Source organism: Panthera pardus, unplaced genomic scaffold (assembly GCF_024362965.1).
Source record: "Panthera pardus isolate Hobbes unplaced genomic scaffold, ASM2436296v1 HiC_scaffold_24, whole genome shotgun sequence".
NCBI lineage: Eukaryota > Metazoa > Chordata > Mammalia > Carnivora > Felidae > Panthera > Panthera pardus.
Genome location: NW_026526810.1, coordinates 63,381,313 through 63,394,400, shown reverse-complemented (window position 1 = coordinate 63,394,400; position 13,088 = coordinate 63,381,313). Strand labels below are relative to the sequence as shown.

Below are 13,088 nucleotides of genomic sequence, written 5' to 3'. Positions count from 1 at the left end.
CTCAGTAGAACCACACACTAATTGTTCTCTTGTGTAGAAATTACCATTCCAATTTTAGTTGAAATTAAGTGACTTGCCAAATTCACATAGTTGATTGATGGAAGAATTAGTTCCTATCCAGACCTTCTGATTTAAAGTCCCATATCCTTTCAAAGACATCACAATGTAATTGAAAAATCTAGCTAGAAGCTGAACAGAAACATAAGGCTTTCCCTATTCCCACCACAGACACAAATGTCTCGTATTGCTTTGACTGAAGTTTTCCTTAACACTAATTTCTACCACCACAAAACCCAGGCAAAATTAAATATTTCTTTCTTTGTGTTTCTGTGACAAATTGTATGTATATTGATAAGAACATTTATTGGATTTTATGGCGATTATCTTCTTACTTGTCTGTCTCCCCTACCAGATTGTTATTTGATGGAAGAGACTCGGTCTGAATTATCTTCCTAATTATCTTTATAATCCAGTGCCAAGCAAAGTGTCTAATATGGAGGAGGCTTTCAGTGACTATATGTCCAATGAATGACTGCTCAAGTGAATGAAAGTAAAAGGGTGGCCATTTCACCCATATCATACTAAACTAGATTATTTCACACTTCTGCTGGGTCTGCTGTCAAAGACTTTTAAAGACATTTTAAACTTTTCCAGAACTTTCCAGAGAGCATTTTTCATTTCCCTATTCCTAAGACTATAAATCAAAGGGTTGAAGAGTGGAGTCACCATTGCATAGAACAAGGTCATGATCTTTGGCATCAGGGTAGAATGGCTGGATCCAGGGCTCACATGCATCACCATAATCGTCCCGTAGAATAACAGCACCACGGACAAATGGGATCCACATGTTGAAAAGGCCTTATGCCGACTGGATGCTGAAGGCAACTGAAGCACAGCAAGTAGAACCAGGGCATAGGAGATGAGGATGAAGAAAAAGCTAAGGAGGATGATGAGGGAGCTTAGGGTATAGCTGATGAGCTTGGACACGGGGGCAGGAGCACATGAAAGGGTCAGCAGTGGGCCTGAGTCACATACAAAGTGGTCAATTGCATTAGGACCACAGAAAGGCAGTTGGGAGATAAGAATAACAGGTACCAGATACCAGAGAAAGCCACATACCCAACAGGAAATTGCTAGGTTGAAAGACTGTTGTCTGGTCATAACTGTAGCATAATGCAGAGGATGACAGATGGCAAAATAGCGATCAAAGGCCATTGCTGAGAGAAAGAAGCACTCAGTGGAGCCCATGGAAAAGAAAAAATATAATTGAAGGAAGCATCCAGTGAAAGAGATGGTCTTGGTCTCTGAGAGGAAGTCGATCAGTGTGTTTGGAACAGTGGAATTGACATACCAGATCTCCAGGAATGCAAAATTCCCAAGCAGGATGTACATGGGGGTGTGGAGATGTTGATCCCAAAAAACAGCACAGATAATGGCTCCATTTCCCGTGAGAGTCAGGAGGTAGATGATGGAGAAGAACATAAACAGGATGACCTGAATCTCCCTGCTGCAGGGAAAACCCAGAAGGATGAATTCTCTCACTGACTCAGAAGAGGATCCTGATCCAGAGATGTTCATTTAGGATGTAATCTGTGCAGCAATGAGACATCACCATGAGACCAAATCCTAACAACTGAGCATAACATACAATGTCCTTCATGATCTGATCTTTATCTACTTATTTAAACTCATCTCTTTCCCTGTGCACCTTTGAGCTCAATGTCCAGTAAGAATAGTTGCATTTCCACCAAATGACATGCTGTTCTCCCTACCTAAGGTGTCTTTTGCTCCTTCCTTCTTTCTTTCTATCTTTTTGCTTTTCTATCTCTTCAGTGTATAAGCTTTATGAGACAGAAGTTATGTTTTTCATTTCTATATTATCAATGCCTAGTGCAGTGCAGCCTCTATAGCCATGCCCACATATTTGCTGAATCAACATTAAACAAATGACTCATTATTTTTTTAAGCTAGAATGAATGAGAAGTAACATTCCAAAATCTCTGGTAGTTTTCTGCACTAAATAATTTACACCTTATACTTTGTATCATGGATATTTTTTTACATGTTTTAGCTTACCTACTAGACTATCAACCTCTGAGAATAGAGACCAACTGTTAATCATCTTTGATTCTTTTTCTGTATCTAATACATTATGTTTTAGGCCATATGTACTATGTAATTGTTAAATGAGTAAATCATTATACCTTCAGTTGAATCTTAATTCAGATTTCTATCTAGAAGCCCTTAGTCATTTCATGTATGTAGGGAAAGAAACATTCCATTAGACCTTGAAGCTGGGAGGGAAGTTGTAGGGGCAGATGAGAGTAAGGGCATACTACAAAGGGGAGGTAGTAGACCAATATGGTATGTGATTGGAGTAACCAAATGTACCTGTTTGTCTGGAACTGTCCCAATTTTAGCATTGACGGCCTTGTGATTCAGGAAACCCATTAGGCCCAGGGAAGCAGGATGGATGGTTAGTCATCCTATTTGAGATCCTGAAGTGGACCCAGCCTACACTAAAAATGTATATGCACTGGTTCCTTTGGGTCCTATTGAAGCCTATTCCTTTCAGTTGTCCACAGAGAAAAGGGAAAGGTTGTAAATATGACCTATGAAAGTACTGAGAAGATACCTGGGAACCATAACAAGGAGCTGCCCAAATTGCTTTCCTAGGACTTCTCGATGTCTGTGCCATCTGAATACTCTATTTGTCAAATACAGTTACATGACCAAGGTCCTAGGGTGGGTAGATGTAGCCCTGATACATTTCTTTCCCTCAAGACTAAATTACTCAGTAAAGCAGCAGTATGGACCCAGAAGATTTTCTTTGAGAAACTCTGCTTTTCTCTGCTCTTGTGGCCCACTTCAGACAGTTGCCACTTCAATTAATATTTCTGTAAAAGTATTATTAAAAGAAAAGTACTCCATGAAGCCCAAGAAGAAATATAACTGGAGGAAGCAGCCAGTGAGACAGATTGACTTAGTATTTAAGAAGAAATAGGAGTTTGTGTTCTGATCTAGATTGAGTTGATTATTTCCCCAAACATTTAATGATCTGGTTTCTCTGGCCAACCTAATGAAGAAAATGTATAGCAACTCAGGGAAGAGGAAAGACCTGAAATAGTTTGATTTGGTTTCTTCACTTAAGGTAAAGAAATACTTCGCTCTTCCCAAGGAGTCTTCTGGTGTTGGTATTAAGTATGTTTATGTCTGACATATCCTGTAGGACTTTTAATTTCTCCATGCCATTATCTTGGTTTGGCCAGGTTTTCTGCCTGGGTCTGCTTCTCTCAGCTTGCAGTGATATCATAGGATCTATTTTTACCAGATAAAACCATTACTGTGATTTTCCCACCTGTGGCTACTCATGAGTTAAATATGTATGTGTGTGTTTACATATATATACACACGACATGAAGAGCCAACATTAGTTTTAAATGCATTTATGAAACATCTCAAAACTGATTTGCTTTTCCTAATTTCATAACCTGCTAAGACTTCCTAGTGAATGGTATTTGTATTGTGACTTTGTCTTCAGTGCTATGTCTCTTTGGAACCCTGGAGTGATGTGTACATACAGCTCCTAAAATGGAATCAGGGAAACAATGCTTTCAGTCTTGTTTAACATTATCTTCTATGAGTTCTTGACATAACTGACTCTTGTTTTCAAAAGAACCTATCTTGGAGTTGTGAAAAAGCTAGAAAAATTAATGTTTTAGAAAGCTGATTCATCTATACTTACCTCAGTTAGTGGCAAACACCACGACTTTGCCAGGAATTAAAGCTATTTGGATTTTGTTCTTCAGATCTTTCATCAAAGATACTAAAAACAATAACAAAAATTAGGCTTGTTTCTCTAGGGAAAAAAAAAAGGTAGGAGCATGATGCAATTTCTGCATACTGGTAGCTATGTCTGGGAAGAGTGGGTCAGCTATGCCCTTTCTTCTCAGTCTCAATTTTAGTCTCAAAAGTGTGGATTCCAAGACCTTCACTGAAAAACAAACTCTCTTTTGTTCAATTAACTGTGCAGTGGTTGCCAGAGTCTCATCAGGGGAGATGCCTGGAAGATGATGTGGGAAAGATACTGGAAATTGTTTCCAGTTTTTAATTTGGACGAAAGGATTCAAGTAACACCTACATAAAACATTTAATAGAGAAATGGAGTTCTGGAGAGGACCCTATTCTCTATATATTTCTAGTCTGTATTTCCAGAGATTGGCTCCTTGTGTACTTTAAAAAGTGACTTCTCACCTCAGTAGTCCTTTGGTAGTCCTTTGGGTAGGCTAGTCTCTCAGGCCAGCATCTGCCTTTACCTTCTGTGATTAGGTGTCTTTGGTAGAAGAACTAGGAAAAATAAATAGTTGTGTAAGATGAATATGTGGCTGTGTCTCCTGAACTCAAAGCTAATTATGAATTGTCCTTTACTTTGTAAAACCAAGGTTCCTCTAGGGAAAGGAGGCAGCCCTATTGTCAATCCCCAGAGAGATGTAGAAAAAAAATTTCTGGCTTATGAGGAAAAAAAAATGGACAGCTTAAAGACTGTGAAATATTTGTTTCTAGTGCAGGAAGTAAATCCATTATGGTACATTTTACATTTTTGGTTTTCTTCAGAATTAATGTCTTATTGTATTAGCTTTGTAGTGTCATAGCATGATGAGCTCTCTCAAGATTCTCTTAATATTCTTCTAAGCTTTTGTTTTTTTAAGTCTATTTATTTTGAGAGAGAGGGATAGAGAGAAAGAGAGTGCATGAGCAGGAGAGGGATAGAGAGAGAGGAGAGAGAATCTGTCAGTGCAGAGCCTGGCATAGGTCTCGATCCCAGGAACCTGAGATCATGACCTGAGCAGAAATCAAGACTTGGATGCTCAAGTGACTGAGCCATCCAGGTATCCCTCTTATAAGCTTTTGTGTGTGCATGTACTTTTTTTTTTTTTAAGAATTATCCTTTTTTTGTTGAGTATAAGGGGCCCATATAATCATATTACAAAAATATTTCCTCTAATATGTTTCCTGTATATTTCTTTTTTTTTTTTTAACGTTTTTATTTATTTTTGAGACAGAGAGAGACAGAGCATGAATGGGGGAGAGTCAGAGAGAGGGAGACACAGAATCTGAAACAGGCTCCGGGCTCTGAGCTGTCAGCACAGGGGCCCGATGCGGGGCTCGAACTCACGGACCGCGAGATCGTGACCTGAGCCAAAGTCCGCGCTCAACTGACTGAGCCACCCAGGCGCCCCTATTTCCTGTATATTTCTTTAAGATCTCACCATCTGACTGACTTTTTAGGGAATTTCTGGAATCAGGCATAGTAACAAAGAATAATCAAATTCCCATTTGTATTTGGCATTTGAGCAAAAAAAAAAATTGAAGAATAAAACATTTATAGGTCATTATAGTGCAATGCGAGGATCTTTGAGCATCAAGAGTCAGTGTGAGTTAGAACCACAATATGTATATGGTGATTGGGAAGAATTACAAAAGGTAGAGTGAACAGGAACCAAGATATAGTTGCCCACTTAATAATTTTGTCTAGGATCAGTTCTTTCCATCTTAATGTCATCTGTGGTAGACATACCACAGGTTGTCAACTATTATCTTTTGTACCAATCCAAATGAAAATATGTCCATTTTGTAATGAAGAAATTTTTTCCAAAATTTGTTCACATCATGGTGGGGAATTGCCCACTGTGATGGAGATACTTTTATTAGCATCAAGTTTGCAAGGATATTGGAAATTCACTGGAATTTTCTTCTGCCTTAGTGAACAGTAACATTTGGCATGTAGATTTGTTTTCTGTGGTATTTAGATTCACTTTTTGCTGACACATCCCCACCACTGGGTTAGCAGCTGGCAGGCATTTCTTCTCCATAAAAGCTAAAGGTCAGCATCATTTTTTTAACATCCATCCCTCCCATCCCTAACAGACTTCTTCCATCATGGCAATTGATTTCAACTTCTCTATTGTGTAACATCCACATCCAATGACACCAGGCAGATGTATAAACAGGCTGATTAATGGATATTAGGATATATTTTTTTTTGAGAAAAGATAACTATCCAGAAATAAAAATGAAAATATAATGAAAATTAAAAATTTATGGACAGGTTTAATAGTGGATGGGACAGCAAATAAGAAAATAAATTAACTGGAGACTACATCAGAAAACTTTCTACATTAATGCATTTTGAATAGACAAAAAAAAGAAAAATGGAAGAGAGGTTAAACATGGAAGTCTAATAGTTTAATTAGTAATCCTGAAGAAAGGAAAAGTCAGAAACAATATTTAAAGAGATCATATCTGAAAAATTTTTTAGACTTGGTCAAGCATAAAAAACTAAAACTTCAAAGAGTAAGTCCAATACATTCTAACACTGAAAATAAAAAATTCACACTCTACAAATTATAAACAATGGAAACTAAAGACAAAAATAATAGCTGTAAAGGAACGTCAAGAAAAATAGACTCTAGTTCCTGCCTTCTAGTTCTGTGACTTATTCACTCCATAATTGGAAGCCTGCAACTCCTAATCTCCTTTACCCATTTTGCCCATTTTCCCATCCTCCTCCCCTCTTTCAATCATCAGTTTGTTCTCTGTATTTATAGATATGATTTTTTGTTTATTCATTTGTTTTGTACTTTAGGTTCCACATATAAATGAAAACGTGATATTTGTCTTTCTCAGTCCAACTTATTTTATTAGCATAATGTTCTCTAGGTCCATCCATGTTGTTGCAAATGGCAACAACAAGTCCTTTTTTTGTGACTGAGAAATATTCCATTGTGTGTGTGTGTGTGTGTGTGTGTGTATGTATACCTATATCATTCATCTATCTATCTATCTATCTATCTATCTATCTATCTATCTATCTGCCACATCTTCCTTATCCATTTATCTACTCATGGACACTTAGATTGCTTCCATACCTGGGCTACTGTAAATAATGCTGAAATAAATATAGCACATGTCTTTTTGAATTAATGTCTTTGTTTTCCTTGGGTAAATACCCAGTAGTTCTGTTTTCCACTTATCCTAAAGATATAACTCTTTGTGTCCCCCTTTGTGTGCTTAAGATGAAGAGTATTTATTATAAGGCTCCCCATGTAGGGAAGACCCTGGGCCTTTACTTCTTTTTGCAAAGCTTCTGAAATGAATCCCTCATTTGCCCTGACACAATCCTGTCAGGGAAAATGAAGGTTTCGTGCTCCACTGTTTTGTTTATTTCTCTGGGTTCTGAATCACCCAAAGAATCCAGTGTTGTCGTTCCCTTCTATCTTGTTAGTTTTTTGATGCATTTTATCATTTTTTTTCTGTTGGTAGTAGGTCTAAACAATTTAGGTTTCTATTATTAGTAATTAAGGCAACTCTTGTCATTTCTACTTCTAAAAAAATCTTAATTTGTCCATTTCTCTTTGTTTCTACTGCTTTTACATTAATCCATGCTTAAAAATGTCTGATCTCTTAAAAATATCTAATCTAGGGGCGCCAGGGTGGCTCAGTCGGTTGAGCGGCCGACTTCAGCTCAGGTCAGGATCTCGCGGTCCGTGAGTTCGAGCCCCGCATCGGGCTCTGTGCTGACAGCTCAGAGCCTGGAGCCTGTTTCAGATTCTGTGTCTCCCTCTCTCTGACCCTCCCCCGTTCATGCGCTGTCTCTCTCTGTCTCAAAAATAAATAAATGTTAAAAAAATTAAAAAAAAATATCAAATCTATCCATTTATGCCTATTTCCTTTGCCAGTATCCTAGTGTAACTATTATTAGTTCTTTTCTGGAAGGCAGCCAGTTACCTGCTTTCCCATTTTCCTCTATCTGATCCTTCTAGAGTGATACTATAAAAAAATTTATGAAATAATTTCAGTTACTTTTTAAAAATTACTTCAAATTCTTTCCACTCTTTTTAGAATAAAGTCCAAACTCCTCACCATGACCTATAGGACTCTGGCTACCTATTGAAACTCATCTCATATTTCCCCTTGTTCACTGTATTTTAGTCACCATGCTCTCTAACATTGGTGCCTCTCACTTGCTCTCTATTACATCACCCTGTTTTTTTCATTCATAGCAGTTATCAAAATCTGCAATTATTTTATACCTTGTCTGTCTTTCATATTAGAATGTGTACTCTGTGAGGGACAGTGTCTCTTCTGTTCAAAATAATTATGAACTTAGTCATTAGCGTAGTGCCTGGCATATATTTGCAGCATTATAAATAATTGTTGAATGAAAATACATGTTCTTTTTTTTTCTATAGGAATTTTTACATGTTATCTGTGTTCATATTTTTTTTAACCTATGGTTGGATTTGTTAACTGCAGCTGAAAGTTCTCTTTGTGTATGTAAATGATGAAATATTTTATCCTTCTTGTATGAGTGCTAAATATGTTCTTGTTCCTAGAAGAAATCTATATATTATATTGTAGAGCTTCTTCAATTTAATGGCGCTCTAATTCTAGTTGGTTATGGAGAATAAGTTCTTTCACAAATTTTAAATAAGGGAAAGAAATAAATTGAATTTCTAACAATTTAAATGCGCTAGCCTTTTAAGAAAAAATGAACAGCTTCTAACAGAAACTGGTAGCCCAGAAGCGTTTATATGTAAGAATCCAAGTTCAGGTATTCAGAATAATTCCTTGGACAAATCAAAAGGGCTGGTTAGTTTGGTTTAGAAGGAACTATAAGTTTTTCTTCATCATTTTATAATAGATTAGAATATAACACAAATTTACATTTTATTTTTTGTAAGACCACTTTGTTTTCACATAGGAAAATTGGTTAATATGAATTTAATAAACTTCATCTACTGGTTTTACTGATCAGATGAGCTAGCATTACTTTCACATATCTAGCATTATTAAAAATGTAAAATTATGTGTTCAACCAAATTGAATGTTTTCTAATAAATAGTTTATAAATAGTAATTGTGTTGCTCTGTAATGTCATTTTATATATAATTTCCAATATCCTTTATTAACTTTAAGACCTTGGACTAACACTAACTTGATAATTGATGAAAAATCTTTGGATACCTAGACAACTCTTAATAAGATAGAACACAAAAATATTGATTGTGAGGCCCAATTTTAATTTGCTTCCTATTTAAGAAATATAAAAAGAGATGCATGGGATTATAGGCATTTATGAAATGTATGCAATATGGTGATCTGCTGAGATGCTTGTGTGTGAAAGATATTCTCAAATATCAACTCTTCTGTTTGTGCTAGTGAGGAAATAGAAGTTAGTTACTCTCTTAGTTCTTTTGGGCTGCTATAACAAAAATACCATAGATTAGGTGACATATAAACAAATTTATTTCTCATAGTTCTGGATGCTGAGAAGAGAGATGTAATAGAAAACTGCTAAATTGTGTTAATTTTCTTTTTAGTGTGGTAGAAAAGGTAATCCCAAAGGTTAAGATTGTGTTGCCCTTTAGGACACTAACCAGTTTACATATAACTTAGAAATTTTATTTCAATGTTTTTTTTTTAAATACTCTATATGAAGCCACATTTTTATTTTTTATTTTTCATTTTTTTTGAAATTTATTGTCAAATTGGTTTCCATACAACACCCAGTGCTCATCCCAAAAGGTGCCCTCCTCAATACCTATCACCCACCCTCCCCTCCCTCCCACCCCCCATCAACCCTCAGTTTGTTCTCAGTTTTTAAGGGTCTCTTATGCTTTGGCTCTCTCCCACTCTAACCTCTTTTTTTTTCCTTCCCCTCCCCCATGGGTTTCTGTTAAGTTTCTCAGGATCCACGTAAGAGTGAACACATATGGTATCTGTCTTTCTCTGTATGGCTTATTTCACTTAGCATCACACTCTCCAGTTCCATCCACGTTGCTACAAAGGGCCATATTTCATTCTTTCTCATTGCCATGTAGTACTCCATTGTGTATATAAACCACAATTTCTTTATCCATTCATCAGTTGATGGACATTTAGGCTCTTTCCATAATTTGGCTATTGTTGAGAGTGCTGCTATAAACATTGGGGTACAAGTGGCCCTATGCATCAGTACTCCTGTATCTCTTGGGTAAATTCCTAGCAGTGCTATTTCTGGGTCATAGGGTAGGTCTATTTTTAATTTTTTAAAGAACCTCCACACTGTTTTCCAGAGTTGAAGCCACATTTTTATATTATCTTTTGAACTGGCTTCATTATCCTGCTCTTCTTCATTAAGAGTTAAATATAATTTTTGACATGTTTTAAGCACCTTTTTGAGAATTTTGTTTATAACATTTAAAAAATTATATTTGACAGCAAAAATTTATAAAAAATATTCAATTACTAATCACAGCAGCTGTGTTTTCTGTATAAGATCCATACATAGGCACCAATTAGATAAGTTGCTTGAAGTATCATCAAGAGACTCGGGTATTGTAATGAAGGCTCTGTAACACCTTGAGGGAAGTGTTTCTGCTTCTATAGCTTGCAGTGCTAACTTAGTATTTATCATTCAGCCTTGCTTACTTCAGGACCATGTTTCATATAGAAAGCAGTGAGAATCATTTTACTCAGGTATAGATTGACACATGGAAATTGGTAGCATAACCAGTGCCAAATTAATCAATCCAAAGTAAGTAAAAGGGGTGGGCTGTGTTATGCAATAAGTTCTGACTGTTTTGGAGTCTGTGGGGTCTAAGCTCAGCTTTTTAGCAAGAACTGAGATTCAGACAACAGCAGCCTAGAGAATCCTAAGGCTCATTAGGCTGAGCAATGGCATAAGAACCATAAAAGCCTCAGACACATCCAGAGCCCTGGGGACAAGAGGTCTTTCCAATTGTACAGCCAGGCCTCAACTAGAGCGTGACTTATAAGAAAGCAGTTAGGGCACAGACTCGGGCAACTATGATGATCATCTGAGAATTTATAATTTTGCTGGTCTGAAAGTATGAAGAGATTGGTGGGAGGAATAGCAGGGTAACACATTCCTTCCTCAAACCCACATAGCTCCTGACATGTAATCATGTAAGTTTCTAAAATGTGTTTTTTTAAAGCTCCACTCACCCCATTTGCTCCTCTTTCTAGCTCTGAAACCATATTTATACCTCTCTGACATTCATTGTTTTTAAATTTAAGAAATCATTTGAGTTTGTTCTAGGTTTATACCCTTAGATGCATTCACAGAGCAATGAAATTCTCATAGCATCAGGGAATTCTAGGACTGGTGATGTCTTGGAAGGTAAAAACAAGGTGTGGATAGGATCAGCTTAATATAACAAAAGCACTGGACCCATGGCAGTATTGTCTTAGGATTACCTAATTCTACAGTAGTTCCTCTTAGATCCTATTTTCCATTTATTTATTTCAGTTGCTTTTTGCTAAATTCTTAATTTCTCCCAAATGAAATTTAAGATGCAATATTTCAAACAAAGATTAGAGCAGAAAGATTAGAGCAGAAAGATTATACCTTCCTTCTCAGTTGGAGATACCATCATAGGTATCATCTTCAATGAATGGTGTACATTTCCTGGTGTTACAGGAGAAATTAGAAAATACATCAGATGCCCCCAAAAGAAGTTCACATAGCATTTAAGCCTCAACTGGTAAATCTCTTTCTGTCATTGTTGTGGTCAAATTTCTTCTTCTGAGAATACTTTTAGCTCAACACAGGCAAAAATAGACAAAATAGCAAAATACATTGTTTGAAAAAACCACAACCACTCCCACAAGGAAAATTTTATTCCTTTTTTTATTTTCTGTGTAGACCTCTCTTTTTCCTTGCGTAGAAAAACTAGAGTAGTTGCTTAACTGTCCACAAATAGCCCTTGATTATTTAAAGAGTTTGGTTTTGTTCTCTTTCCTCCGTGCTGCTTTGGGTACTTCCATTAAGGCTTTCACTTCTCATTAAGCATTCTCCTCAATTCTTTTGTCTCTTTTTGCCAACTTAAAAACATATTTATTGACTTTCACGAATTCTTAGTTTATTCTTTGAATGTGAAGCATGAAACACTTGATAGGGTGAATGTTGCTTCTCAGATCCCAGCAGGGGGTCAGCCTAGGAAAATGTTGTGGTGGAAGGTATTTTTAGGTGATGGACAGTCCCTCATGCTTAGAGATAGTGCTGGTTTTGTCCTTCACAGAATACTCACAGGCTGGATTTCTTACTGTGAGCAGAGACTTCAGAAATACAGAAACTGGAAATATTTCTTCCAAACATGGCAGTTAATACTGCAAATGAACTTTCTATATTGGTTGGCATTGTGTTTTCATATTATCTGAAGGCAGAAAATTTCTTCAGTTCGTAAGAAATTTAAAAATAACCAGAATCTAGCCCATACCTCAATTAAAACTCAAATATAGAGTTGTCTGTATTTGTCTCATGAAATGTAATGATTTCAACATCACTATTAGTGAAGTCCTATTATGCTAATGTCCTAGGGATGATCTGAAAATATTTATTGTACTGAAGTCCCTGAATATTAAATATTACTTTAAAAAGTTAGATCATAGACTAAGACTTAACAATGTTTGGGAGTAATTAGGTTTTAATATTTTTTACATACTCTTAATCTACCCTTCTGATTGGTTTAATTTTGTCTGTTTTAGTACAAGCTTATCTTTATATCTGTCCTATGGAAATAATAAGTGTGTAATACAAGTGACTACCCTTTGCATATTGTTTTCACATTAGGAAATAATCACATTATTACTCAGCCATAAATTATAAGAATACTTTGGATTCTGCTTTTCCACTTGTTTTTTTCTTCCTTGTTTTCAGAAACCTCTTTTGAATTTTTAAAAAATAATTTTGGTTGTTCTTTCTCAGGCTCTTTCTAGTTTTCCAAAGATGAGGTTTGAAATTAGATGCAGAATTTCAATGAAAACTTGACCTCGTCTAATTACATATTTTAGATAATTGGAAAGAATACCAGATTGCCATTTCCATATGGAAATTCACAATCTTTGGTATATCCAAAGAGGATTGGGAAACTTCCATTCTATTAGAGTTCAAGTAGGGCTGTACATATGACAGAAAATGGTTCCCTGTCTTTTTTTTTGCTTTGTTTTGTTTTCCAAAATGAATCTACAGAGTGAGATTGTTCCCTCCATTATTTATCAGATTGTAGAATTAGATGCACCTG

General features: G+C 36.2%; 1 protein-coding gene across 1 annotated transcript; it reads right to left on the bottom strand.

Moving 5' to 3' along the window:
* Nucleotides 1-591: 591 nt before the first annotated feature.
* Nucleotides 592-1,578, bottom strand: LOC109255713 (olfactory receptor 11H2-like). The gene has a single exon (XM_019430499.2). The coding sequence runs from the start codon at nucleotides 1,576-1,578 to the stop codon at nucleotides 592-594; it is 987 nt and encodes a 328-aa protein (XP_019286044.2).
* Between the last annotated feature and the right edge of the window lie 11,510 nt (nucleotides 1,579-13,088).

Bases quoted from the DNA above. Each gene is read 5' to 3' on its own strand.
- LOC109255713 (XM_019430499.2), bottom strand. From the start codon at position 1,578: ATGAACATCTCTGGATCAGGATCCTCTTCTGAGTCAGTGAGAGAATTC.